The following is a 27,974-nucleotide window of genomic DNA, read 5'->3' as shown; positions in this document are numbered from 1 at the left end:
CCCTGTGCTGGTTCTATGTGGAACAGCTCAAGACTAATTTCACTTGATAAGAATCCAGTACTTTGTAAGTGCAAAGAGGTCCTCATCCTTTTGCTAGAAAGGTCTGAAGATTGTGATCCTGTTAGGTGGACCTACCAGGTTCATGAGCTAGAATGTGGCATAGGTATCCTTGTGTAAGAAGGCAAAAATGGAAATTTCGAAACGGGCAGCAGATCTTCTCCCTGGTGCTTCGCCCTTCACCTGGCCTCCTTTTTTTTCTCATGAGGAAAAGAGCTTGAAAATTTACACGTGTAAGCAGCCTATTTTCAGTCTTAGAAGCTGCAACCACACTGCATATTATTGTAAATTCTAGCTGGGAGCACATTCCTCACTTCTAAGTCCATAATTTAACAGGTAGCCTCAATTATGGGACCACAAAAGAAACAGGCAGTAGAGTATAGTGATTAATGACCATCTCTGGTATTAGGAAGACCTGGGCTCAAATACAATGGCTCTGCCATTTTTTTAAAGCTGTGTGAGCTTGAACACATTATTTAAACTTTTTAGCCTTGTTTTTCTCATTTGTGTAATAGAAATGATAAGAATCCTACATCAGGGAATTCCCTGGCGGTCCAGCGGTTAGGACTCGGCACTTTCACTGCAGTGGCGAGGGTTCAATCCTGGTCAGGAAACTAAGATCTCACAAGCCACGTGGTGTGGCCAAAAAAAAAAAAAAAAGAATCCTACATCATAGGCTTGGTGCATCTGTCAAAATCACGTATATAAAGGCCTTAGCATAGCTCCCGGCACAGAATAAAGATTTATATACATTGGCTATTAATAAGAAATACAATTCTCTGAAGCTAAGATATATCAGAAATCCTGTGTGACATTAAGCACTTTTGCTCAGACAACCCATCAGGCCCACACTCAGAGTCTATATACTTTGATTTTGATGGTCAGGACTGATTTATTGTGACTTAGGCATAGTTATGACAGGGGGGAATCATCTGGTTTCCCATGATGCAGCAGGATAGGAGCCCCTATAATCTGAAGGTAGGGACAGCTGAGAACCAGGAGAGCTGTCAGTAACAAGAAAGACAAGTGATGGAATAAAATAAATCAAAGCAAGCAAGCGTCAAGTTTCAGAGTCTGAGAATATTTAGAAAAGGCACAAGCAGCCTTACATTCCGCAAGAGTCCCTGAAAACACCACTGTATCATAGAAGAGTACAGTAAATCATGGTGACAGGGAAGCGTGCCTTAGTCTGCCAAAAAAGTTGATGAATCCTCACTATTTAAGAAGGCAGAGAACCACGTTTTCCATTACCAGGCAAACACACACTATCGAAAAGGTTAAAAATCAACATTTTAGTGCCTGAAGACAGGGGAACTTCAATTGCATGGAAAATCCTCTTGGGTAAAACAACTCAACTTCCAACAAAGCTGGATAAATGAAATGTCACTCTGTTTATAAAGCTTAAACACCTCTGCAAATTGGTACTGTATACATTCACCACCACCACCCTCCAAAAGACAGTGGCTACTCAACTTTGGTACAGAGAATCAGGGTCAACTTGCCTGTGATACTTTAATGAATGACATGTGTTATTTTGTGATATGTTCCCTTTCGACTTGTATTTTCGGCTCCAAAGGGGTGCAGTGAAAAGCCACAGACAAAAACCAGCAACAAACGAGACTCCCCACATAGACTCTTCTTGATGATGAAGTTTATGGAAAATTCTGCCCCTCTCGCTTGAGATTCCTTGATGGTAACATGGGGGAGCCTGGACCAGGGGGTCTTCCAGGTCCCCTCCAACCTGGATGTTCTAGGATACAGTTACCTGACCCAACTAATAGGTACCCAGTGAGTGTCCTTGCTCAGCCTCTCTAAGAGCACTCTGAGCTGGCTGTACGCACTCTGGAGGTCCTCCTTCACCAACACAGCGTCTACCAGGTGCCCGTAATGCTGGTCTATGAAGGCAGCAGAGGCGGCCATCTCTTGCTGCTCCTCATCCTGCAAGGAAAAGGGGCAGTTAGGGAACAACTGGGTTGTTCTCCCCCCAAATAAGAAACCTACAGCCTTTGTCTTGGGCTGTGTTCCAACCTCTAATGTTTAGGTGATGAGTGGATGACTACGGCCCTTGAATAACCAACTGGGTTCACAAGAACAGAGCACAGTGATGTTAGCCTATCAAACTTCCAAGAAAGTTCATGGGCGGCAGCCATAATCATTGTTCAGTCATTCACAAGATATCTACTGAGGACCTGTTAACTGCGAGCCATGCTTTGGGCGGATGCTGATTCTATATCTGCATGTCTATATATGTCAATATCACACTTCCTGTATGAAGGTATTTCCAAACTAGCAGTACTATTCTGTTGCATGGCAATTTGGTTAAATAATTACAGGAAAGAACTAAAAATAGTATTCACTATATAAAAGCAAAGCAAGCATTTCTGGAATCAACTAGGGGAAAAAGAAGGAGAATAAGTAACTCAAATGCCCTCTGAAGACTCCTAAATTCATCATGTAGAACTCAGTTCTTCTTTTCATTTCCTCAAACCAGAGCCAAACATTAGCACAGTTGACAAAGTAGAGATATTTAAGAAAGTGCTGGGACAACCCTGACCCAATCCCCCATTTCCTTAGGATACCTGGCTTCTTTAATCAGATTGCTTTCCTGACACCTAACCCTAAGGTATAGACAGCCAATGATCCCTCCTTTACCCAACCTACCCAGTGTTTGCTTCTTCATTCAAAAATACCTCTAGTAAGTAGAATTTCAAGCAGGTAGTTCACTGACTATTAGCTTGGGTTTTGGAAGAAAGGAAAGTGGCAGGATCCACTCTGAGTAAAACTGCAAAGTGAAATTTGTTGCTGGCATTCACCCACCTCCCTTTCTATCTCCTAGTCCTCTGCTGCCTTCTCGCCTCTGCTTCTAGGGGCTCAGTGTTTTTATGCTGCCATGGAGGGGGTGAGATGTCTTCCCCTAAAATGACCCACATTCCAAAATATTCCCTCCCCCTCTCTGTCACCAATCAAAACCAGACTCCTACTTTAGTGAGAGCATCCATACTTTCAGAAAATATGTTCTAAAGGTCTAGGAAACAGTTTTTGCCTGCTACCGCAAAGACAGAAGAGACCTACGGGAAGGCTTAGATAACTTCTTCTCCTTACTTCTTTCCCCCAGGAGGGAAAAACCTAGATTAAATTGGGCAGACCTTCCCAATTTTATATGGTATCTTGCAGGGCTCCTCTCCTACTCAAAAGCACCCTGCAGTGTCCCACTGCTGCCCCTGGATCTTCCATCCCACTTCCCCCACCCCCTTACACACATATATCCTATAGACTGTCTGCCGCTACTGGAGTTTCCTCTCCTCCAGGCACCCTCATTGTTCATCCTGGAAGCATTTATCTATTTGAGAAATTATAGAAGGAACATTCTTTTCCCCCTAAATCCCTCAATCTTCCTAATAAATATCTGCCCTTGAAAGAACTCAAGTAAATCTCTAATGGAGTAAAATGTGTGACACTTGTTTTGCAGCTGTCAGTCCCCTGAACCCTTTTCCTGCCCTGTAAAGGTGGAACTCAACCACCTGCAGCTTCAGCAAGAGAGTCACGGTCCTGAGCAGCACATAGGAAAGATTCCCCCATCATGCCCCTTGCCTCCATCTTGGATTAGCTTGCTGGATCTGAAGTTGGTGTTTCAATTAAAAATTATTTGGGTTTGGCTTAGGAGTTCAACAAATTTTTGTGGTATGTCACACTCAGATCAGGTGCCTGATAGATGTCAGTCCCTTAACTTTCCAACGGGGTCCTTAGGTGAGGGAGTGGAGGGTGGGGAACCCAGGCAAAGCCACTCCTGTGTGAATTGGGAGGCACTTCTGGCTGCCCCACCCTGAGTCTCCAGATCACATGACCATCTGAGTCTGGCCAACAGGCAAAATGGAAAGATGGTCTTGTATAGAAGGTATGGGCACCCACATGCAGCTAACGGCCCTTTTAGGCCTTCGGAAGAGAAATGATCAACTTTAAACTTACAAGTGGGGCTGCTGCATCCTCACAAGCTGGGGACATGGGTGGCGTCTTCCTCTTTTCCTGAATTGCAGGCTTTACAAATATAACGTAGGGTTTAAACTCTGAGGTCCTCAGTTGTGGCAGTGCCTGAGAAAGAAAGTTCAGGAATATTATATACTTTGAAAATAGTTTATTGTGAAACGCACTTCTTGAATATTCAGTAATGGTGTGCTTCGTCACATAACCCCAATGGCAAAGGTCCTGATTATACGGTCATACGACAATGGCCTTCATCCGTGCAGACCACCTGCTCATTTTCCTGCCCTTCACTATGATGCTGGCCTCAGCTGGACCCTGAAGGCTCACCTGCCGAGAAAGGAGGTTCCAAAGCCTCAGCTCCGAGAGTTGCCATCTTTCTTAGCTCTGACTACCCTCCACCAAGCTCTAATTAGCCTTCGTACATCCTTCTCTGCCTGCCTAGTCCTGATGGAAGAACCAGCAGGATTTAATGTGTATATCTATTTAGTCAAACGTCATCAATTTGGACTAATGCAAATTTGTGCTATCACACAGGCCTCCTTATGATATTCAAAGAAGAAAAGGTTTGCCGAGCAAATGAAGAGACTAAGAGATGCCTTGAAGCAAATTGTAAAGACTTTAGAAGGTTTTCAATATGCAAATCGTCCTGTTAATTAGTGCATTTTATTTATGATGTAAGGGCCTGTATTTGGAAACACTGGTATTAAACTGCTATATGTACAACTTGCATCCCCTCTAAACCAATAAAATCACTTTTCAAAAAATTTTTTGAAATTCAGACTTTTAATTTCCACTACCAACTCTCAGTAAGTCCAAATTAGTGAGGATTTTCCTTTCTGGACATAAGGTGCTTTTTGGAATCCGTTTCAAGCCAACTTCTGTAAAATAAAGCCTACAGTTTATGTCATAAAATCAGAGCTCAGCCCCTATTGAGTTCAAGGCTTACAAATTTTTCTCAAAGACAAGGTTAAAAAGACGGTTTAAGTCCCTGTGGGGTGTGCAGGACTGGAAATGTCTCTGAAGCACTTCACAGGGTCAAGTCTGCCCTTTTTCCCTTTCAGACTGCTCTCCTGACCACCTCCCTCAGTGGTTCTCTAAGTGGTTCTCTAAGTGGTTCTCTGATTTCACTTGTCCTCGTCGGGGAAGGGATGGCCCAGCTTCCACTGGTGCATTTACATCTAAGTCCCTGACTGTCAGGTCATAATGGACCAGTCGGTGCCACCTCTCCTGCATGATTTACTCCATGCAGAGGTTACTATCTTGGGCCTGTGGGCCACCAAGAGGGTCCCTCCAATTCATGTCATTTTTGTGTATAGCGGTGCACATTTTGGGGTACAAAAGCTTTCATTAGATTCTCAAAGGGAGACCCAAGGAAATATTAACCACCAGTGCTCTGGAATAAAAAGTCCCTGGACTAAGGTCGAATGTTCTGTAAAATGTACAACCCCCTAGTTTATAAATTCCATGAACGGGAAATGTCGAACTGGCCCAGGAACTCACATCTGGCTCCACGTCCACCAAACACACTTTGTTTTTGGCCATCACAACCTGAATGGCTTCCAGGCTGGTTCCATAGAGGTTTTCCTTATAGTCACCGTGCTCCAGGAACCTAGAACAGCACCACAGGGGAGAAGGCCTTCAGCTGCTGAGCTTGCCTGAATTAACACAGAAGGTGAATGGCCCACTATGACTCCCCCCTCCTCCTCCCACCCTCTGCTTCCCCTGACTTTTCCAGAAGCCCTCCCAGGAGGTCAAGTGGAAGACTGGACAGATGCAAAGACACACAGCTGCATGGAGGCCCCACTGGTCCGTCAAGGAAACGTACTTGTTGTGATGCAAGTCGGCCTCAAATGCTTGCTTAGAGACGAAGTGATATTCCACCCCATCCTCCTCATGGCTCTTCCTGGGCCTGGTGGTATCTGTGAAAGAGAGGAGGAGGGTAGCTGGGCAGAGATGTCACAGCACAGCGAGCCTGTGCCCTTATTCCTGTCAGGAGCTGGTCGCTGATTTGTGTACAAACCACCCACTTCCCTCCATCGAGGGTCCCTGTGTGCAAGCACGTCACTGACTTGCACAGCTCTGCGATGTAGGCAAAAGGAGGCCTGCGGTTTTGCAGGTGAGGAAACAGAGGTGCAGAGGTTAAGCACCGTGTGGATGTCCCACGGCTGGGAGCAGAGCCAGGTCTGAACGCTCTCTGTCTCAGGCCAAGCGTATGCCCTTAACCACTCTGCCAAACTGCCTCACTGATGCAGTGGCTTTTAAAGAATCGCCTAAGGAATTCCTAGTCCTCTAGGTTTTATTTCCTAATTGTTTTTCTTTTTGAGAGCCAAGGGGGCAAAAACTCAGTTGACCCTGCTGTATGTTTTTAATTTTTTATTCAATTATTTCTCATCTGGGGAGAAAAAACATGAAGATAGAGAGTCCCCTTGTGGACTAGATGTTTCCGCAAAGCTGGCTCTCACATAATTTTTTTAAAAATTGATTTATTTATTTATGGCTGTGTTGGGTCTTCGTTGCTGCGTGGGCTTTCTCTAGTTACGGCAAGCGGGGGCTACTCTTCGTTGTGGCGCGCGGGCTTCTCACTGCAGTGGCTTCTCTTCTTGCATAGCACGGGCTCTAGGCGCTCAGGCTTCAGTAGTTGTGGTTCACGGGCTCAGTAGCTGTGGTTCACGGGCTTAGTCGCTCCGCGGCATGTGGAATCTTCCTGGACCAGGGCTCAAACACGTGTCCCCTGCATTGGCAGGCAGATTCTTAACCACTGCAACACCAGGGAAGCCCCCCTCACACAATTTTTAAACACATAGTGTTTTCCCTCTGATTTCCATAGTAGAATCGAGGCACGCACCTCTGGGGAAAATCAAATCCTCCATAGAACAAGAGCACACGTGAAGCAACACACAGCTTTTTCCAGAGCATTCCAAAAGAAAAGAGGGGGGTCTCAGAGGACAGTGTTTTCTCCCTTGAGGGCCACCCAGGGGATGCTCTGTGCGCCATGTGACATCTTTGTCCAACCTCTGGCAGAGCTGCTAGGGTCACCTTTTCTGACCATGTCCTTGCTTTAAAACTTTTATTCACCCACTGATTACATTCTAAACATCTTAGATGAGTATATGAGACCCTCTCAATCAACCCAGCCTCCCACTCAGCTCATCTCCCCCGACATCACCCACACTAACTTCCCCAGTCCCTCCCATTGCTATACTGGGTCATATTTTGTCCCTTTGCACATGTTGTTCCCTTGGTATAGAGAACTCTTCCTTCTCTGCCTGGAAAACTCCTACTTACTCTTCAAAACCCAGATAAAAGTCACTGCTGCTGGGAAGCCTTCCCTGACTGGCCTGGTTCCTAATAGCAGGGAGAAAGTCACCTATCTGTGGGATGTCTGGAAGCAGGTAGGTCTAGCCATCCAGGTACCCCACCCCCAGAGGATGGATCTGGAAGTTTCTGAAGGATCCATGTGTGAACAACTTCCACACGTCATGTTTCAGTCCATCGTTTCAGCCTAGAAGGCTGTGGCCCCCCCCAAAGTTCTCCCAGGTCCATCACAGGTGCTTCCAGAATGGCCTCCCCAACCCCCCATGACCCCGCCACCACATCCCTGCCACTTCAGGTAGGATTCTGGAAGACAATTCTCATAACCCATAGACTGAGCTATGAGCCCTGAGGCCCAGGGGAGTGATACGGCAAAAGAAAGAATACATAGGTGCGCTTCCTCAGAACACTCCAGAAAGGTCCCATTACTGCCACCACAGCATCCCTTCTCAGTGGCCATCAGGTGCCCACATTGTATCCCTCTGAGGAAGAGGACTGAGAGTCCCAGGAAGGAACAGCCAAGGACAGGAAGTGGCAAGCAGCAGGTGAGAGGCTGTTGTGTGGCCTCATTAAGAATGTGACTGTGGGGACTTCCCTGGTGGCACAGTGGTTAAGAATCCACCTGCCAATGCAGGGGACACGGGTTCAAGCACTGGTCTGGGAAGATCCCACATGCCACGGAGCAACTAAGCCCATGCGCCACAACTACTGAGCCCAAGCGCCACAACTACTGAAGCCCACGCGCCCAGAGCTCGTGCTCCGCAACAAGAGAAGCCACCACAATAAGAAGCCTGCGCACCGCAACAAAGAGTAGCCCTCACTCACCGCAGCTAGAGAAAGCCGGCGCGTAACAACGAAGACCCAACATAGCCAAAAGATAAATTAAATTTAAAAAAAAAAAAAAAAAAGAATGAGACTGGGGCAGGTTGCCTGGGTTTGAATCTTGGCTCCACCACTTACCAACTGTGTGACACTGGGCAAGTTACTTAACCTCTCTGAGCCTCAGTGTCTTCCTCTGCAGTATGGGATGATGCTGATCCTCTTCTCAGGGATACTGGGAAGGCGACCAAGCTACTGCACATAAAAGCTCTTGGTAGAGCTCCCAGCACTCTTCAGTCTCCTCATCACATTCAGAACCAGGACCTCTGCCTACTGGATTTCAGCATCTCCGGCTGTCTCTGGACTCAGGAGTGTACACAGCTACCCTGCCGGTCTGGATCCAGCTGCAGGCGGAGTGCCCGAGCAACACTGCTCACGGGCTCTCTGGTTTCCCCAACCTACTCTCTTGCCCAAGCAGAGAGCAGGGGCCATAGGAGTCAGAGTCATTGGGAAGAGGAGGCTGAAATACACCCACTGCTGGGGGCCCCTTGGTGTTGGGCTGAAGTTGCCACTTTACCTGCAATGAGCTCTAGACTCACCTCCCATCCCAGGCAAGAACCAAGCAAGTGGTCCTCCAGTTACTGCCTCAGAGGGTCCTAGTGGACCACTGAGAGGGGGTCTCTTCCCATCATGCCTAGGTCCCCTGATGTGCCTATAGCAGGCAGTGCCTGGTGGTCCTTCAGACCCAAAGTAAGGATGAAGATGGATACATGGAGTCAAGTCCCCAAGAAGTTCATGTGCAGACATGCTTGCACACACACACACACACACACACACACACGGGCCCTCTTACGTGGAACGGCAACACCAAAGTGCTGTGGGTTCTCTGCTACCACCTTCTGCTTCAGCTCGTGCAGTCGGGCTCCCAGAGACCCTGGGAAACAAAGGGAAGGCTGCAAGGTCCCTGCTGAGCTCCCTCCCCACCCCTCCAGGGAGGAACCAGCCCATTCTCTGGAGACATCACCTACCGATCAGAACCACCAGGCGGGGCTGCTCGCCAGGCTGGTGCTGGTACCTGGTCACCTCCTCGTAGGTCGGCAGCTCCGGAGACTCGGCCACTGCGGATGTCTTTCCTTCCTGCGGGCTTCCCAGTCTCTCCCTGCGGCCCAGCCGGAAGCTCCTCCGAAGACCAGCTTGGGGAGAAGGGCAGGGGGACACTGCGGCATTTGTCCCAGTATCTCCCTATAGACTTTCTCTATCTGGTCAGACCTGGAGGTGGGACTGAGACCCACAGGCCTCTCCCAACCACCTCCTGCTACAGGAAGGGGTTGATCAGGATGGACAGTAATATGACGAAAGTGTGATTACCTGGCATCCAAAATCTAGGGTTCAAAGCTACTGTTTTACTTGGTATGTGACTGACCTCAGGCAAGTCATCACCCCTCTGTGCTTCAGTTCCCTTATCCATGAAAGGGAATCCAAATCTACAAAGGCAATGGGTGCTCCTAGATTGGATCCTGGATCGGGGGAAATGCTCTAAAGGACATTATTGGGACTACTGGCAAAATTTTGATATGAACAGCATATTAAACAATAGAATTGTATGCATGTTAAATTACCGGAATTTTTTAAAAAAATAAATAAAATAAAAAATAAATTCCCAGAACTTGATAATAGCCCTGGGTTATACAAGAAAATGTCCCTGTCCTTAGGGGACACATGCTGAGCTATTCAGGAGTGAAGGACATGATGTTCACAACTCTTACATGACTCGGCGGGGGGGGTTAAATGTGTACATGCAGAAAAAGGGAATGATAAAGCTAATATGGCAAAGTGTTAACATCTGGTGAATCTGCGTGTAGAGTATATGGGAGTTCTTTGTACAATTCTCACAACTTTTCAGAAAGTTTGAAATTGCTTCTGAATGAAAAGTTTAAAAACTCTTCGCCTGTCTCTAAGGCCTTTGAAAAGATTTACCAAAATAAAAGAAGTGAAGGTACTTTGGAGATTGATAAAAGGCTCCATTGCTGTATGAGGGTGGCAGAAACACTGAATAAACTACAATTGAGATTATGGTAATAATAAAATCAGTATTAATGTAGGGGTCCTTCCAGGGCACTGCTCCCATTGGCTGGGTGAAAGTTGGGGTGGGGGACCCCAGGCCTGGGCAGGCTCAGCCCAGCCTCTGGCAGACACAGACTGAAGGAAAATGTGGGTCCCACAGACTCAGCTGCTCTTGAGGGGTTCCTGGGCCCGGATCACCTCTCCGTAACCCAGGAGCCCACGGTGGTCTGTGCATGGGCGGGGGAGGGGGTCTCAGGGGGAGAGCCCCCATTACTTACCCACGTAGTGTCCTTTGAAATACCCCTCACAGTCACAGGTCTCTAGGGACCAAACAGAGAGAGGGAGGCCAGTGAGCCCTGCTGGACACACGCCCCAGCCCAGAGGTACCCGGGCACCGGATGGCCAGGCAGAGCCCTCTGGGATGGAGTCTCGGGGGGCCCAGGACAAATGCCATGTGCCGGCCACCCCAGGTAAACAAGTTCCTCTGTTTCACCCAGTTCTCCATGCTTAGGCCACAAACAGCCTTTCCAGGCCTGGTTGGGGTTCTGGGCCAGCAGACCTTGTTCCAGCCCCTCTGAGTTAGGATCAGTGAGAATAAGGAGGGGAGATTCACTCGCCCTGCCCTACCGCTACCCAGCCGGGTCACGTGGTCAGCCCAGCCAAAGGCCGGGGAGGGCCGGGCCCCACGTCCCCACCAGCTCTGCATGCCTCAAGGAGCAGGTCGGTCCAGCTGGCAGAGCAGGGAGAGGGGTGCCAGGAGCTAAAGGGGCACAGCGACCCCAGAGCGGGGTGGCAGAAGGGAGAACAAGCCCCTCCAGCCCCAGACAGTCTACAGAAAAGGGGCCTGTCCATGCGCACAGGGGACAAATACTGGGCCTACCTTTGTCACAAGGCTGATCATCTGCGGTTTGCACAAAAGACAGATGGAACAGCGTTAGCGGAGGGGAGCCGCGAGGCCCTGTGGCCCAGAGGCAGCCGCAGCCTCGGGTGCCTCAGGAGCCCTCCATCTGTCCCCTCTTTCTTTCCTCCAACAAACCTGTGATCTGAGCTGCGGTGCATTATTAAACCAAGACTTGCTCTAATGAGTCCTCCTGTGTGTGTCTCATTAGCGGCCCAAAGAAAGCCAGATCTTCACTGGCATAAGCAGCCTCAGGGCCAGTTTACTCAGCAGCCCCTCCGACTTGAGAGCAAGTCTGGCAAGGCGGCTGTTGGCAGTGGCCACCCAGCCAAGGGAGCAGCTCGCCCTCGGATGCCTGCAGTGGGACCAGGACCTGCTCTCTCTTCTCTTGGGATTGAGACTCTCCTGGGCAAATGCAGGTGCCAGACGACAGAGTGGCACAGCGCAGGGCTGCAGGCCAGCTGTGCTCCGTTCATCTGGCATTGTTCTGGCGTCCCACTTGGTTCCAAGCCCCCCCCCTTCCCCCTACCCCCCGACCCCCAGCTAGGGAGGCCATACCTTGGGGAAGCTTCCTCTCCATACGGGGCTCTAACCTGGGGGCTCTGATCACAGGCCCTCTGGAAACCTGACCCCAGCCCCACTCCCTTGACTTCATGAGCCTCTGTTTAACCATCTTGGAAAAAGGGACGTCCTGACTCCACTACTACTACCCAGGGCTGTTGTGATGATTAAAAGGCAAGAAGGTAGGTGAATGTGTTTTCTAACAGGTAAGTGATGCACAGAGTAGGGTTGCTAGACAAAATACAAGACACTCTGTTAAATGTCAATATCAGATAAACAACAAATAATTCCTTAGTATAAGTATGTCTCAAATATTGCATGGGATATACTTATACTAAAAACCTATTCATTGTTTATCTGAAATTCGAATTTAACTGGGCAGCCTTTATTTTTATTTGCCAGGTTTGACTGCTGACTCAGAGGCACAGGATCGCTCACAGCCATCTCCATTCCCTTCCAACATCAGTGGTTCTTAAACTGTCAGGGTCAGAGAGCCCCTTGGGGATCTAATGAAAGCTGTGGAGCCTCTCCCAGACACAGACTCACAGATACACAACATAAACACACACACACTTTGCACAAAATTTTGGGAGCGGTATTACCATGCCCCCACAGTGTCATCTATGGGCCCCAAATATAGTAGCTCCTCTCCAGGGAATAGCTCTCCGCAACCTACCCCCATTTCCCTTCCTCATCCCTCTCCCCATCCCCTCCTCCCTCAGGAGGCCTGAGAGCTCACACAGGACCCTCGGTGCCCCCTCCAGCCCAGTGCTTGCTTCTTCCCCACACGAAGCCCCAGAGTCCTAACCCCAGCCCCTCCCTGAACTGCTTCCCTGAAGTGCCATCTTGCCAATCTACTCACACGGGGGCTTCTTGAGGCTCTGGGGGCTCGGCAGGGTGCCCGTGGCTCTCCGGTAGCTTAGTCGCCTGCGGGGACACAAGGGGATGGGCAGGCCCATGAGCTGGACCAGAGAACCAGTCATAGGGAACCTTCTGGAAAACTCAGGGAAACCGAGGCCTGGAACCCAGAGGTGGGGATAACCTGGCACTCCAAGGGCCTCCTGCTTCACACTGAGTTCCAGTGAAGAGGGACATTTTCACAGGTTCTCACTGGCTCATGAGGAAGAAACTGAGTTTCTTGCTCTGGGAGAAGCTTTTCCAGCCCAAGATCGTCACACACAGGGGTACAGCCCAGTGCCCATGGTCAGCAGTTGGTCGTTACTTGCCCATGTCTGATTCTCAAGGAAAGGAGGCCCCTTCTCCAAACTCACCCGGCCTCCCCATCTCTGAGGAAGCTGGAAAATAGCAGAACGACTCCCAGGAGAAGCTGAGGGTGAAAGTCACCCTAATTTAATGCCCTTCCTCACCCACCCCAGCCCAACGGAGAGGTCAGCCTGGCACATTATTCACTGCGGTCCTGGGTGGAGAAGCAACCTCCAAGGCCTCTTTGAGCTGAGAAAACACCCAGGGCTCCTAGAGGTCTCTAGATTTCCACATATAAATGCAGCTAAAGAGCCTTCCTCCAAGACCTGTGAAGCAAAAGATGCAGATGGGTCTGAGGCTCCCCTGAGGAAATAAAGCAGCAGTTCTCAAACTTCAGCCCCTCAGAATCATCTGGAATATCTGTTAGAACACAGAGCTCAGAGTCTGCCCCTGGAGTCTCTGATTCAGCAGGTCTGGGGCAGGGCCCAGGCAGGGACCGGCATTCTAACAAGTTCCCAGGGGACGCTGACGCACCTGGCCTGGGGAACACACCCGGAGGGCCACTGAAACAGATGAACCCTGAGGTCTGTTGCTACAGCATCATTCCACACCCCAAAAATGGAAGAGGGCTACAAACCCCAGGAGAGGCTTGCAGGTGTAAGTGCCACACCCTCTGACCCAGGATTTACACTTTTGGCAAGCTATCCTAAGGAAACAATTTGAAATATAAGGAACAGTCTATGTGCAACATAATTATTTGCACATAGACTGTAGCAGTGAAACATTAGAGAAAGCGTCAAAGTACAGCCACAGGGAGGAAGCAAAGTCACTTAGGTAGGACCCTTCCTCAATGAAGCCTTCCATGCTTGCCCGTACGAGGGCCAGCCCTCCTGCTAGGACCTGGCAGGGCCCAGTGTCCTCCTCCCTCACACCCATCACATTTATATAAAGTGTTCGTCTGAACCATGTGTGACTTTTCAGCTAAACTGTAAGCTCCTCCAGGGCAGAAACCATAGTTGCTGCCTGTGAATGAACAGTACATCTCCTGATGAAATATTATATTACCATTAATTAATAGTATAGAATAATATTATTCTATAGTAATATAGGAAATGCTCATGTCAAAATGTTAAGCTACCAAAAAAAAAAAAAAGCAAGACCTCGAATTCTATGTGCACCACTCACATAACAGGCACAGGAAGGAAATAAATTATGTTGTTTAGGTAGTAGTGAGACTTTGGGTAATTTTCTTTTCCTCGTCCTCCTCTTCTGTATTTTTATATTTTATTTCTCAACTTGCCCTAAGTATGCATTATAAAATATACATTAATTTAATAACATAGATTTCCATATATCAATATTTATTGAAATCTCAAACAGCCATCACCACTGATGATGGGAGAAGAAGAGCCAACACAAGCACAATTGGTACTTAGCCCAGAGAAGGACACCCAGTGGGCCCCTCTGGCTGTGCTGGCAGAGATTTGGGGCTTTGTCATGTACTTATGCCTCTGGCCACTCCAGAACCACACCCCCTTACAACACACCCCAGACCCACCTTTCCTGGAACTGCTTGGAGGGGATGAGGCCAGCTCGAAGGTTGGTGTCCCCCATTCGCTTGGCCTGCCACCACGTGGGGTCGTCCTGGCTCACCACTTCCAGGACCTGCCTACGCTGGAAGGGCAGGCCTGCCTCCTGGCAGGGGATGGCCCGGTCCTCCCGAGGGTTGTAGTGGAAGAGGGCCCGCATGAACACCTGCAGGGGAGGGGCTCAGTGAGACAACCCTTCGCTGTGTAAGCACAGATGTGTCTATGCCACACGGAAAACCAAAAGACAACCACCATTCACAATTAGGAAGAACAAGCAGCCTCAAGAATAGAAAGCTGGGACTTCCCTGGTGGTCCAGTGGTTAAGACTCCGTGCTCCCAGTGCAGGGAGCCCAGGTTTGATCCCTGGTCGGGGAACTAGATCCCGCCTGCCCCAACACAGATCCCGCACGTGGCAACAAATATCCCGCCTGCCACAACTAAGACGCAGCACAACTAACTAACTAACTATTTATTTATTTATTTGTGGTTTTTTTTAAAAAAAAAAAAGAATAGAAAGTTAATCAGAAACCCACGCACCGATTTTCTTAGTGTTCTTCAACCATTTTCAATGTCCCAGTTGGGAAATCCATCAAGAATCAGAAAGTGAATAGCTGGGCCCCATGAATTACCCTTTCCAACCTAAACATCTCCTTATTGACCTGATCTGCTATCCTTACAACAGCCTCTCAGCCTACACAAAGCAACCATTAGTCCCGGGAGCAAAAAGTAAAGTCAAGCGCAATTTCTAACTCAAATGTTATTTCTGATACGCTAACTGCCCCTAATGATGTCAGCAGCCATCTGTAAATAAGTAATCTAGATGTTTTGATAAGAACACAAACATCAATGAAACTACTGTTACCGATTCCTCATCATCACTTTTCAGTGGGTAATCGACAGCTACATACTTGACAGCTCAATCCTGCCTCATCTGTCACATACTGAGCCAACCCCCAACTCTCCCCTTTACCCTGAAGTCATCCCTCTAGAGAAGAGGATGGGAAGACATAGCATTTTGTCACACTTCTTCGTTCTCTTCTATAATTCTGTGGCATGGATTTATTTATTTCTATTTCCAGATTATTACAGCCCAATAACTTTAACAGCAAATAGGAAAAAAAAAAGGCCAGAGGGTTTCCTTAGACAAATCCAAATCATATTCCTCTATGTGCCAAGCAGAAAAGATGCAGTTTGACAATAGTAAGAAATTTCTGGCCATATATTATGAGGACAGATACCCTCGTTTAGCCACAGATGTTACCAGGGTCCTAGGCACTCAGAAGAAAGCATAATCTTAAATGGCCAGCCCTGATCAAGCATCTAGCTCAAAGAAAAATATTTAGAAAGGATGGACTAAGAGACAGGCTACCCATTTTGTCCTATAGGAAAACCAAGTCCTCTCCCTGTATCAAATTAGAACCTGCAAAAGCTGCATATGGAGACCATATTAGCTTGTCCCAGGAAGAACCACTTCCATCAGGTATTATGTGTGCCCTGTGATTCAACTGAAGGTGCAAATAAGAAACAGTCATATAAAGATGATTTCTTCATTTGCCATAAAAAACTGTCAAAGACATTGTCCACTATTAATCGCCATTCATCAAAATATTTATTGACATCTACTCTGTGCCAAGTGCTGTAATGTCCCATCTTTCATGTGGGCTGGGAATTAGCTTTCTTGAAAAATTGGCATGCTTCCTTCCATACTCTGATGAATTACGTTCATTATTGTAATTCATTATGTTCTACTTTTTGCCTTGGCTGCCAGAAAGTGCAGATCCAAATTCATTGGGAAATAAAAGTAATGCCCTCTTGCATCCTCCCTACCACCACTTCAGCTCAGGGCTTGACAGTTTCTCACCTGGGCTTTCACAACAGACTCCTACCAGGTGCCCTGGCCCTGGTCTCCACCCTCCTCTACTCACTGCCCCAGGGAGCTTTCCAAAACACAAATGTGGTTGCATCACGTCCCTCTTAAAAAAAAAAAAAAAAACCTTTAAGAGCTTCTCACTGCCTATGGGGTTGTAACTTGGGCTGTGGGGGCCCCCCATATCCCCTGGGGCCTTACTTTTTCAGGGCACCCCAGGCTGACTGCCTAATGGCTTTATCCAGCCACTGGGATCTGCTCTCCCCTAACCTGGCCAGCAGGAACTGCTGGGAATTAACCCCCGGATGCAGCCTGGCGGGAGTTGGTGTACAGATCCCCCAGATCTCCCAGCTCTTGGGAGGGATGACGGAGGCACGGTCTACAAGGGATGCCAAGCTCTGGAGCAGGATTAAGCTCTGGTTGCCCCCTGTGGTAACTTGCTGAGAACACACCCTTTGTTGCACTGGCTGCCTTCCTTTCCCCACTCCTGTACTGGTATTTCCTGGGGTCACCTCCAAATAAACTATTTGTAGTTGAATCCCTGTATCAGAGTCGGCTTCTGAGATCCTAAACTAAGCAGGGATTATGCCAAAACCCTTAACAAAGCATTCAAGGCCATTCAGAAGGTAGCCTTGACCCACCTCCCCAGCACACCCCCCCATCCTCCCCCTGGAGCCCCACCACCGTGCACTTCCTCATTGACCCCCCCATACTCGTCTCTGCCATATCTCTGAGCCCCCGCATATGCAGACCCCTCTGCCCGCCCTTCCCTCCGCCTCCTCTTCACCAGACAAGTCCCTCTCATCTCCATCTTCCTCAAGCCTCACTTCCAACATCCCTACTACATGACATCTTCCAAAGTGCCTCTCACTCTGTACAGAATCTTTCCAAAGCACTTAATCACATAGCAAGGAGAGAATGGCTCGCCAGCCTCCCCTTCTGACCCAGGAATCCTTGAAGCTACTAATCATCCCGGTCTCCAGCATCTGGCTGAGCGCCTGGGCACAGAGGAGGTGCCTACCAAAGGTAGGCTCCACAAGGAGTTAAACAAATGGCAGTTACTTAATTGGTCCTGAAGCCGGAACATTTGGTACCTTCTCCTCCTCTTCACGGCCCTGCTTCTCGACTTCAATTAGAAGAACCTTGTCTTTTATTAGTAAGCTACATCAAATCCTGTTTAGAAGAGGCCGGGTACAAACAAATAAATCACTCTGTGACTGAATTACAGGTCTCTACTGAGCGCTTGTTCCGAGGACCAGACGGATGATCTCTTCCCGGATGACTGTTTCAAAGGCTGGACTGGAGTCCGCCGCCCCCGCTGCCCCCCCACCCCGCCCCGCCGCCTCCAGCTCCCCCATACCTTGCTGTCCTTCAAGCGGTCCTCCTCCTGGGTGGCTGGGATGATTTTCAGGGTGATGGACCCCTGGGACTGCGCCTGAAAGGAAAGAGCACACAGCCGTATCATCTACCAGATCGAACCCTCCATGACGTCACGTCTTACTTCCCAGATCCGGAAACTCACGTTCAGAAATAAAGGGGACGTGCTGCGTCCCCTGTGACCCACCCTTCTATGGTGAGAGCCGGCTGACTTAACTAAAGCATTTTCATGCGACAAAGGGACAGAAGACTTAGAATGAGAACCCGAGGACAATGCATGCACCAAGTACAGCTCTCCACCCCTCTTGACCGCTAGTGCCCCAGAGGGCTGCCCTTCTTTCTTTTCTCTCGGGTTATTTTAATAACCTAGTTCAGTTTCATTTTCCTCCTTCCTGCCTGATTTGGGGCTGGTTCCCAAATAGTACTCCCCTCTTTGCCTGCATCTTCCCCAATCTCAGGCCACTGTTACCTTCCCAGGGGTTCCCCTCCCCTCTACTGGAGAGAGGCCCTGCACCCCATGTGGGGGGCCCACGGGAAGCACACTGTCAGCCCATGAGAGTGCATCTCACCCAATGCCATCCCTGGCTCTGCATCACTCTGGAACACGAGGAAGTCGGTGCCCAGAACCAGGGAAAGGGGAGTGGGGGCAGGAAGACTGAAGTGTCTGCCTGTAACCAGGACCCCCTACAGCAGGGGCCTTAAAGAGTGTGCCTCGGAGCTTCAGATCTCATCCCGTTTCTGCCCCCCAAACCATCAGAAGTTAGCAAAGACTATTGTGTTGGGAGAGGATGCCTGAGGATAAAGAGGACAGAACTATGATGGGGGCTTTCTATAATTTCAGTTTTGACTTGAACCCCCAGAATAGACTGAGAAGGTTGTTTCCATCCCAGCACGTGATCCCCTAGAATGCCCTTGCAGTTGTAAAGTGCTATATCCTCTTCCGGATATTTACATCCTAACGATAACTATGCATTGGTTGAGAAACCATCCCTATCCCTGCTGTACAGGAAGGGAAATGGAAACTCAGACTGATTTGATGACTTGTTCAATGTTACTCAACTGGAAAGTGATGCAGGCAAGATTCGAGGCCAGGACCAACTGACCCCAAAGCCCTTGCTCTGCTGGGCTACAGCCTTTTACTCCATATTCCTCAGCCCTTTGTTAGAGGGGACCCTTTTGAGAGGGTCTTCCAGACGGGTCCTCAGGAAAGAAGGCTGGGGGTAGGGAGGACGGCTGTGCTGAAGAGGGGGTCTGAGAGAAGCGGGTGGTCTGGGCGCTTCTTTCCTCCTGTCCCCCACCCTCCATACAGGGCACTCTGTAAGGCCACTTGGCTTGCGGCCTCCCCATGCAAACAGGGACACTGGGCCAGATCAGCCCTGGCTCCAGGAAGCGCCCTGCTCTGGGTTTCTGAAGAACCACCGCGTTCCCAACATGCGCGCAGCACAGACCAGAATCTGGCTAATCTCGTCAGGCCGCTTGTGCAGGACCGTGATCCCGTTCACTTCCCGGAGCTCGTCTCCAACGTGGACCAGGCCTAGGAGACACGGGGGCTGACCGTCAGCACGGGAAGGGGGCTGAGGGCCCCAGAGCACGGAGTTCTGGGCACCGCTGGCACCTGCCTGCGGAACCCACTGCAGGGGAGACGCAATATTTAAAGACAGTGGACGGGACTGGGATGAACTGAGTTCTCACAGAGTGCCAGGTGCCTCACTTGGCATCCCAGTCTTACAACCACGTGGTGAAACCCCCGGTTTACAAACTGGCAGCTGAGATCCAGAAAAAAGATGCAGCTTGCCCAAGGCCACACTGCTAAGAAAAAATGAAGCCAGTGCGCAGACGCAGTTACTTTGCTGTAGAAACCCTGTGTTCTTTCTGCTATAACCTCTGCTTCTTTAAAAATATCATTGGGCTTCCCTGGTGGCGCAGTGGTTGAGAATCTGCCTGCTAATGCAGGGGACACGGGTTCGAGCCCTGGTCTGGGAAGATCCCACATGCCACGGAGCAGCTGGGCCCGTGAGCCACAATTACTGAGCCTGCGCGTCTGGAGCCTGTGCCCCGCGACGGGAGGGGCCGCGATAGAGAAAGGCCCGCGCACCGCGATGAAGAGCGGTCCCCGCACCGCGATGAAGAGTGGCCCCCGCTTGCCGCAACTGGAGAAAGCCCTCGCACGAACCGAAGACCCAACACAGCCAAAAAATAAATAAATAAATAAATAAGAAAATCCTTTAAAAAAAAAAAAAAAATATCATTAACTCTTCACCTTCCTGGATGTACAGACCTAACTCCAAGAATGTCCCTTCTCAAATTTTACACGAAAACTTAAGGGCACCAGGGAAGATGGTGTCAAGAGTGTTAGACACACCTGTCTGTTGGCCTCTGCTTTAATGACTAGCATCTCTGCATATCGGGCCCTGTTTGCCATTCAGTGCGGACACTGGCCCAGAAGCAGCAGCAGCATCCAGAAGGCAGTAAAAGGTACAGAGTCTTGGGCCCACCTGAGACCTGCTGAATCAGAATCTGCATTTTAACAAGACACTCAGGCCATTTCCATGCTTGTTAATGTTTGGGAAGCACTGGTCTAGGGGTCCCACCACAATGATCCCCAGAATTCTGGGGCAACACTCCCCTATACCAGGAGATTTGCCTCCCAGTTTAGTTCCTCCATATACCGGTGATTCTTTTTTTTTTTTTAACTTTTAATTTTATATTGGAGCATAGTTGATTAACAATGTTGTGTTAGTTTCAGGTGTACAGCAAAGTGATTCAGTTATACACATACATGTATCTATTCTTTTTCAAATTCTTTTCCCATTTAGGTTATTACAGAGTATTGAGTAGAGTTCCCTGTGCTATACAGTAGGTCCTTGTTGGTTATCCACTTTAAATATAGCAGTGTGTACATTTCAATCCCAAACTCCCTAACTATCCCTCCCCCCACCCTTCCCCTCTGGTAACCCTAAGTTCGTTCTCTAAGTCTGTGAGTCTCTTTCACACCAGTGGTTCTTAACCTGTGTTCCACCTAAACACATCTGGGACATGAACACCCTCCCCTCAGTAACTGTGGCTTGCTAAGGCAACTGGGGTGTCAGATAAGGGTGTCCCTGCCCCCCCAGTTAGGATTTACACCAAGCTTAACTACCACAGTCCTCAGGTTAAGCCAATGCTCAAACCCTCCTGATCACCCTCAAAGTACTCCATGCCTGAGATATTTCCAAACAACTAAATTTTCTACCGAGCTTAGGAAGGAGAAGAGAATTCCAGCCCCACTCCCAGAAAGCAAAGCACATCCCAAACAGGTGAGTGGACAGGAGAGGGAAAGGAGACCCGTGGCCAAAGGGGGCAGGCTGGGGGACCATGGCCATCACCTCAGCTAGGCCGGCACTGATGCCACTCACCGCTCCGGTCTGCTGCGCCCCCTCGCATGATCCTGGCCACCACGACAGCCCCTGAGTGCTCATCCCGCCGGATGGTGGCCCCCTGCGTCAGAGACAGAGCAGGCAGGCTCCTGAGAAGCAGCCCCGAACCTCAGACCCCGACTCTCTGGACCCAGCAAAGCCTCCCCCCGCCACCGCCCCATTCCTCTCTCTGCCACCCCAGGGGGCAGATCGGTGGACACCTTTCCAAGGCTGAGGATGAAATAAAACCCACATCTCAAATTAGTATAGCACAGCACTTTACAGTTTAAAGAAAGCACGAGAATGCTGTCACAATCTCGTTTGAGAGATGAGGGACTGGGGCACAGAGAAGGAAAGCAACTTCAAGGTCACCCAGCTTTCTGTGATGCCACACCCACTGCTTTCTCTATTGTACTGCAGCCTTTGCCTCTTGCAAAGACATTTAATAATGAGGAGAATACGTGCCAGCAAATTCCCAACCTGCCTCTAACCAAGCACGGGGTTACCAGGCCTTCTGTCGTTGCCAAGGGGAACCAATTATGCCCCAGCCGGAGCTCCGGGACCAGGATGGGGCCCACGAAGCATGGCAGAGATGATATCTAGGATGAAAAAGGCACTAGCAAGCCCTCAATTTCGTGCACCGCACAGACTGGACTGTGGCGGGGCAGGGCAGCAGTCAGGAGCTGGATGGTCCTGCTATTTACTAAGAGTATGTGCCCCTAGCGAGGAAGCTCCTTATCTTCTCTGCGACTGTTTCGTCTGGGGTGTGGGAAAGCGTTTAACTCACAGGGTTGTTGCAAGGTTGACATCAGGTAATGCACGCAACGCACTTAGCACACGGTAAGTGCTCAATAAATGCTAACCACTTGTTACTGGCTGTAAGTGCAAACCACTGGCACACTCATTATTAACTTCATTCAAAGTCCATAAGATAAATATTGCTGGAAAGAGAGCCCAGCAGCTAAAAACCCTACGGCTTCTTGACGCCTAGACTTTCAAACTTGCCAGCATCTCTATCCATCCTTTCCTCCTTTCCCCCACCTCAGGGGAGGGGCTCCTCCTGGCTAGGCTGCCCTCTATCCCCTCCCTCCCTCTCCTGCATTCTCAATGCCCCCTCCCCACTGGCTCCTTCCCCTGGTCCTAAAAATATTATCAAGTCTCTCCCATCATTAAAAAGCTGGCAACCCCATCTGGCAGTCGCCGGTCTCCATTCCTTTGGAGCAAGCTTCTCAAGGAGGCAGCGCGCATCTGGTCTCTCTGCTTCCTGCCCTCTGACTCACTCCCCGCCTGCCTCGAATGCACCAGCAAAGGCACCGACGACCCGCCAGCTGCCAGCTCGCCACCCTCAGTCTTCTCTCTCTCATCTCCTGTCTGATTCACCCTCCCGCTGGAATGCTCTCTTAGCCTGGGCCCTGGTGACACTTCTCTCCCAGTGCTTCTCAGTGACAATTCATCTCCTTTGCTGAGTCCTCCTCTATACGCCTTCTAAATGTTGATTAAAGGGCCAGGGTATACGCTTTACCCCGGTGGTCTCAACCTCTCGGGCGGGGTGGGAACCCCTCCTGGAAGATGGCAGCTGCCAAGTCTGTATCTCTGCACACGTAAGCCTTCACCTCCTGGATATTTCCACTTGCGGGCACACAGGCCTCTTGAATTCAACGGACCCTAAGTTCCTCCTTGTAATGGTCCCAGTGTCCACCCATCATCCTAGCTGGACACCTTGGCCTTACCCAAGATGCCTCCCCAGACTCCTGCCCAAACTGGGGCGGGCACAAAGTGACATTAATTTTATTTCTGAAATATTTCTTGGATTTCTCTTCCCTCTTCCCACAAACCGAGGTCAAGCCCTGTTTCTGAACCTCACGTATTTGGCTCCTACCCTCAAATTGGTCTGCCGCTTCTGGTCTCACCCTCCAGGCCACTTTCTACTTCGTAGCCAGGATGATACTTCTAACTGCAAATCTGGCCATTTTGTTCCTCACTTACAACCCTTCAATGGCTCCCCACTGCCTTCAGGATCCAGCCAAGCAACTGTGTGTTGTAATCTGGACCTTTCTGCTCTCCCACTGATCTGGCCTCGCCTCTGTCACACTTTACCTTCAACTCGGCAAGTTCCCTGAATATAGCAGGCCGTTTACCTTCCCATGGCTTTGCTCATGCAGTTCTATGGTGGAATGCCTTTCTTCTTCCTCTTCCTTCTGGAAAACTCCTGTTCCTTTTTTTTTTTAGAATTCAGCGTGGGCATCACCTCTTCCAGGAAACCCCCAGTCACTACCTCCTGCGAACTCCCAGAGGGCAAGGACTAAGTCTTAATCCTGCCTGTACACAATACAGCGCCTGGCACACAGGAGGGGGGAAGGTCACGATACGTTTGCTGAGTGGATGGATGACTGGCCTATTCTGAAGGTAAGGAAACAGAGGCAGAGGAGAAGCGGCTCATCTGAGGTCACTTGGTGAAAGTTGACAATAAAGAGGGCCAGCTGTGGTATTCTCTAGGGCAAGCCCTCAATTCTCTGAACTGCCATTACTTCCCTCCATCTCATAAACAACTCTGTCCCTTTGCTCAGTAAATCAGTGCTGAACCAGGACCAAAATGATAACAATCTGTCAGCTGGGGAGAAGAATGGCTGCCGCCCTGAGCTTCCTTGGAATTCAGAACAAGCTTGGCCAACTTTTTCTGGAAAGGGCCAAATGTAAATATTTTATGCTTTGCGGGCAACACAGTTTCCATTGAGTCTGCCGTTGCCACGTAAAGGCGGGGCCCCAGACAATATGTACACGAACGGGATGGCAGGGCACCAATAAAACTTTATTTACAAACACTGACAGTGGGTGGGGTTTGGCCCTTGGACCGTAGTCTGCCAACCCCTGGTTCAGAGCTGATGACCAGGGCTGCCCTGCACAGCTGTGCAGGTTCTTGACTGCACAAAGGAGCTTGACCACTGTGGAGGGAAGCTGTAATCACCCAGAGAAAGGGATACTCTGCACACAAAGATGTCACAGGGACTAGTGGCAGCCCTGACAAAGCTGCCATCACTCACTCCGAAGACTTCAGGAGGGTCCTTTCCGGGGTTTCTGGGTGGGTGGAGGTGGGAAACAGGGAGAGGGTGGGGCATAGAGGTGGGGGCCACATACCAGGGGTTCCTTGTTTTTCACCAGGCGGACAATCTTCACTGATTCTTCATCAAAATCCTCGTCAATATTATCGGGCAGAGGGGGGAGAACAGGGTCAAAATTCTTCTGGGCAACCGTGTCATGTACCATGAGCATGGCCTGTCAGGAAAGCAAGAGAAAAGAAGGGCTGGCCCTAGAGCTTACATGGGTCTGGGGGACCTGGCCGGGCAGTGGTTTGGGGGTCTCGAATCTCATGCCAGAGAGACGACCACCCTGGACGCTGGCGCTGAGGAGCGCTTGCTCAGAAATTTCCTCAGTCTCACGGCCAAGCGCTCCCTCCTGCCCTCATCCCAGGAGACACAGATGTGTGGGTGGCCAGGGACTGCGGCGTGACTACCCTGAGGTGAGGGGTGGACAGCAGGTGGAGCAGTTCCCTCTCGTCACTGTGCATGGAGGCGGCCTGCAGCTCCTCCATCACCTGCGGGGAAAGGAGAGAGAAGGCCACAGACGGCTGTGGGCACTGCGAGCCTGCTGGGAGTCGCCCAGGGGAAACCCCGCTCCCTGGGCCTCAGACCCAAGGGCCCTCCCAGCCACTACTACAGCACCAGGGGGCACTGGACCCTCAGCCACCCCAGGACTGACACTCCCAGGGAAATCACACCAGAGATCAGAGACCCTGAGCAGCCTCTAATCCTAATGGGAGCTAATTTACTAAGCTCTTCCTGGGTGCTGTCTGCCTTATGTGGATTAACTCTCACAAGGAACTAGACGGAGCAGGTACTATTATTCTGCCATTTCAGAAGTAAGAAGTAAATGAGACAGATTACATATCTTGCCCAAGGTTGCAAAGCTGGTAAGTGGCACAGGCAGGACTTGAACCTGGGCTTATTTGGCTCTATTGTCTGTGCCCTTCACCACATTTTCCAGATGAGGAAATAGGGGCTCAGAGAGGTTGAGTCACTTGCTTACGGTCACAGAGCTAGTAGCAGAGGCAGTCCTGAGCCTGGGAGCCTGGCAACCTAACCTGCTCCTAATGGCATTCCATAGCCAAGAAAGGCAGGGGATCTGCCCCAACCCCTCGCTAGGCCATCTCCTGGGGTTATGTGAGTTTATTCAGAAGCCAGCCTTAGTAATCAACCGGGACAGCTTTTCCAACCATGCAACACAGTGGACAGGTCCACAAGAAATGAGGAAGGATTCCTTTAAAAAACAAAGCCTGGAAATTCCCTGGCGGTCCAGTGGTTAGGACTCGGCACTTTCACTGCCGGGGCCCGGGTTCTATCTGGGCCAGGGTTCAATCCCTGGTCGATCCCGCAAGCCACACGGGTACAGCAAACAAACAAACAAACAAACAACAACAACAAAACCCCAAGGAGCTGCAAGTCCCTGGACACAGGACTTCACATTGGGCCTCCCCAAAGCACAGATACACAATGTGCGTGTTTGACCTGTTCTTGTCGCCAGTTCTCAACCGTTTGGGAACTGCCCTCATCTCACAGCTGGGGAAACAGACTTTCTCAGGAACACAAAGTAAGTGGGCGTCACCATGTCACCATGTCCCCTGGCCCTGTCCAAGGCTCACGAGTTCCTCTCTGCCTGTTAGGAAGCCCGGGGAGGAGGGGAAGGGGAGGAGACGCTCTTCACCTTGGGGCTCCCGAGTCCCGATGTCCCCTCACTAAGCAATGGCATGCAGGCCAGATGAAGGAGCTACAGGTGGGAGGGGGGCTGAGGCCATAAGGAGAAACCTGGGGCTTACATCCTCGGCAAGGGCCACAGCGCTGTGCAGAACGGGGGTTGGACTTTGCCTCTCGTAATAGCGAAGCTTCTCGTGAATCTGCAAAGACAGCCGATCTCAGGCTGGGGCCTCCCAAGCCAGCTGCTCAGGTTTACCCTGGACGTCACACACCCCACCCACGGCTGTGGGGATGCCTGGGGCTGCAGACCGGGTCATCCATTGGGCAGCATAAGAGAAAGCCCTGCACAGTGGGCCAGTGAAGACCTTCCCGGGGCAGGGGGGCCTTTACCTTCATTAAATAACTGAGGCTTTTTTCACTGAAAACATCCCTCAGGAAGCCCATCTCTTCCTTCTGGTTGGAGTCAGGTCTGAGCTGAGAGGTCAGTAGTGCCAGGGTTTCATGCAAACCTGAGGAGAGAGTAAGAAAAACACTATATAACCAATGCAGTGGGTACTTCCTGCCCTGTGGGTCCCCCGAGCGGACCCTCCAACAACACTTCAGCCCTGCTGTGTGCATATTTTCTCCCCCAGCTCTCATTCCCAGGGCTTGGAGCTGACACTAGATAGCAGCTGCTTTCTTTGCTGCCCCAGGTTGCTAGGCAGGGTCTTGTCTTCAAGACTGTGGCAGGTCCAGCCCCGGGAGACACTCACCAGAGTCCTCGGACAGCACCGGCATGTCTGTGCTGGTCAGATCTCTGCCTGTGGATTCTGGGAGAAAAAAGGGGGGTGAAACTCCATCAAGCATACTCATTCAACAAACAGTGATTGCACATGTACTGTGTCTGTCGGGGATCAATTTCGGGTCAGAGGGGATGGGAATAAATAATTCTCTGCTCAGTTTTTTCAGAGAGGAAGGAAAGAAAACAAAGCTTTGCTGAGTGCTCCCAGTGTGTCAAGCATTGTCCTGGGTGATTTCATATGACATTTTTCTTAATCTGTTCAAAGCCCTGAGGAATTGACACTAATATTCCTATTTTACTGATGAAGAAACAGAGGCTTGGAGGATTCAGTAAATTGTAGGTCAGAATCCATACTCGATTGGCCCTTCCAGGCAGGTCTCAGAGATGAGAAGTGGCCCCTGCCTGACCGTGGGTGCTCTCCTCCACAGCGCACCCCTCCCCTGTTACCTTCTAAGGGGCCTCACTCAAGTCCCTTGACTGTCAACAAGTACCTGGCTGGGCCTACAAGCCCCTCCTTCCCCGCCATCCCCAAGCCCCAACCTAAAGGGAGCCTGCCCCCAAAACAGAGCGTATAGAGAGGAGGTGGAGAGATGAGAGTCAGTGTCTACTATGCCGGCGGGGGGAGCTCTATCTCGGCAGGCCCCCCGACGCGTTCTGCAGCACGTGGACCTCAAAAAGTCCTCCTTCAGAAGGAGATAAGGAGAGTAATGATTCATTCATTCCGCAAACATGGAACCAGCCCCACAGCGCCCGCCCGAGCCCCGCTGACACCGAGATGCATAAGAATGGTCCTCGGTCCTCCAGCCAACGCCCCGCCCCCCTACGCCAGACTCATCCTCTGGCTCCTTCTAGCTGTGCCCCCCACTCCCCCAGGCAGCCAAGCAGAGACTCCAGCTCGCTTTGGGAAGGAACCTGTGGGACCAACGAGGAGCGCGGCTGGACGAAGGCGAGGCGAGACCTGGGGGACGCTCGGGGCGGTCTCGGAGGATGCGGAGCGGCAGGAAAAGAGAAGGGCGCACGGAGGAGGGGGTGGGTGCGGAGAGGAGGCCAGGGGCCGAGGGGCGGGGACTGAGCCCCCCCCCCCGCCCTACCATCACCAAGCTGGGGGCCCCGTGGGCCGCGTGGCTGCCTGTGCATGAGAGGCGGGTCTCAGCCCATCCTCCCCTCCCGCCCGGCCCCTGCGGCTCCGAGTCCCTGGTCCGTCCTCCGCGCGGGTTCCTACCTCGGCGCGCCGGAATCTCAGCTCCAGACCGGGAGCCGAGCGGGTGCCGGGAGCCTCGGCCGCCGCTGGCTCCGCCTTCCCGGCCCCTCCCTGCCACGGC

General features: G+C 50.6%; 1 protein-coding gene across 2 annotated transcripts; it reads right to left on the bottom strand.

Moving 5' to 3' along the window:
• Positions 1-884: 884 nt before the first annotated feature.
• MPP3 (MAGUK p55 scaffold protein 3) lies at positions 885-27,954 on the bottom strand. Of its 2 annotated transcripts, none has more exons than XM_057535128.1 (19): positions 27,875-27,954; positions 26,624-26,680; positions 26,262-26,380; positions 25,994-26,071; positions 24,635-24,715; positions 24,259-24,396; positions 21,124-21,205; positions 19,177-19,262; positions 17,712-17,786; positions 14,454-14,650; positions 12,555-12,619; positions 11,114-11,134; positions 10,512-10,553; positions 9,198-9,362; positions 9,023-9,103; positions 5,864-5,957; positions 5,539-5,647; positions 4,024-4,146; positions 885-1,995 (listed from the first exon to the last, which is right to left on the bottom strand). In XM_057535128.1, exons 2-19 carry the CDS (start codon positions 26,646-26,648, stop codon positions 1,819-1,821), a joined length of 1,758 nt encoding a protein of 585 aa, XP_057391111.1. In that variant the 5' UTR covers positions 26,649-26,680; positions 27,875-27,954; the 3' UTR covers positions 885-1,818. The 2 variants fall into 2 exon arrangements, with proteins under 2 accessions (XP_057391111.1, XP_007180299.1); XM_007180237.2 differs by lacking the exon at positions 27,875-27,954 and adding an exon at positions 27,611-27,639.
• Positions 27,955-27,974: the final 20 nt, after the last annotated feature.

Source organism: Balaenoptera acutorostrata, chromosome 20 (assembly GCF_949987535.1).
Source record: "Balaenoptera acutorostrata chromosome 20, mBalAcu1.1, whole genome shotgun sequence".
In the NCBI taxonomy this organism is placed as follows: Eukaryota; Metazoa; Chordata; class Mammalia; order Artiodactyla; family Balaenopteridae; genus Balaenoptera; species Balaenoptera acutorostrata.
Note: the sequence above shows the minus strand (reverse complement) of the source record. Positions and strands in the feature narration are given on the sequence as shown.

Coding starts and splice junctions, on each gene's coding strand:
- MPP3 (XM_057535128.1), bottom strand. CDS start 26,648: ATGCCGGTGCTGTCCGAGGACTCTG. Junction 24,397..24,634: donor TGTCCACCCCTCACCTCAGG/GTAGTCACGCCG, acceptor CTTTCCTGACAG/GCCATGCTCATGGTACATGA. Junction 4,147..5,538: donor TGGTGGACGTGGAGCCAGAT/GTGAGTTCCTGG, acceptor TTTCTTTCTCAG/GCACTGCCACAACTGAGGAC.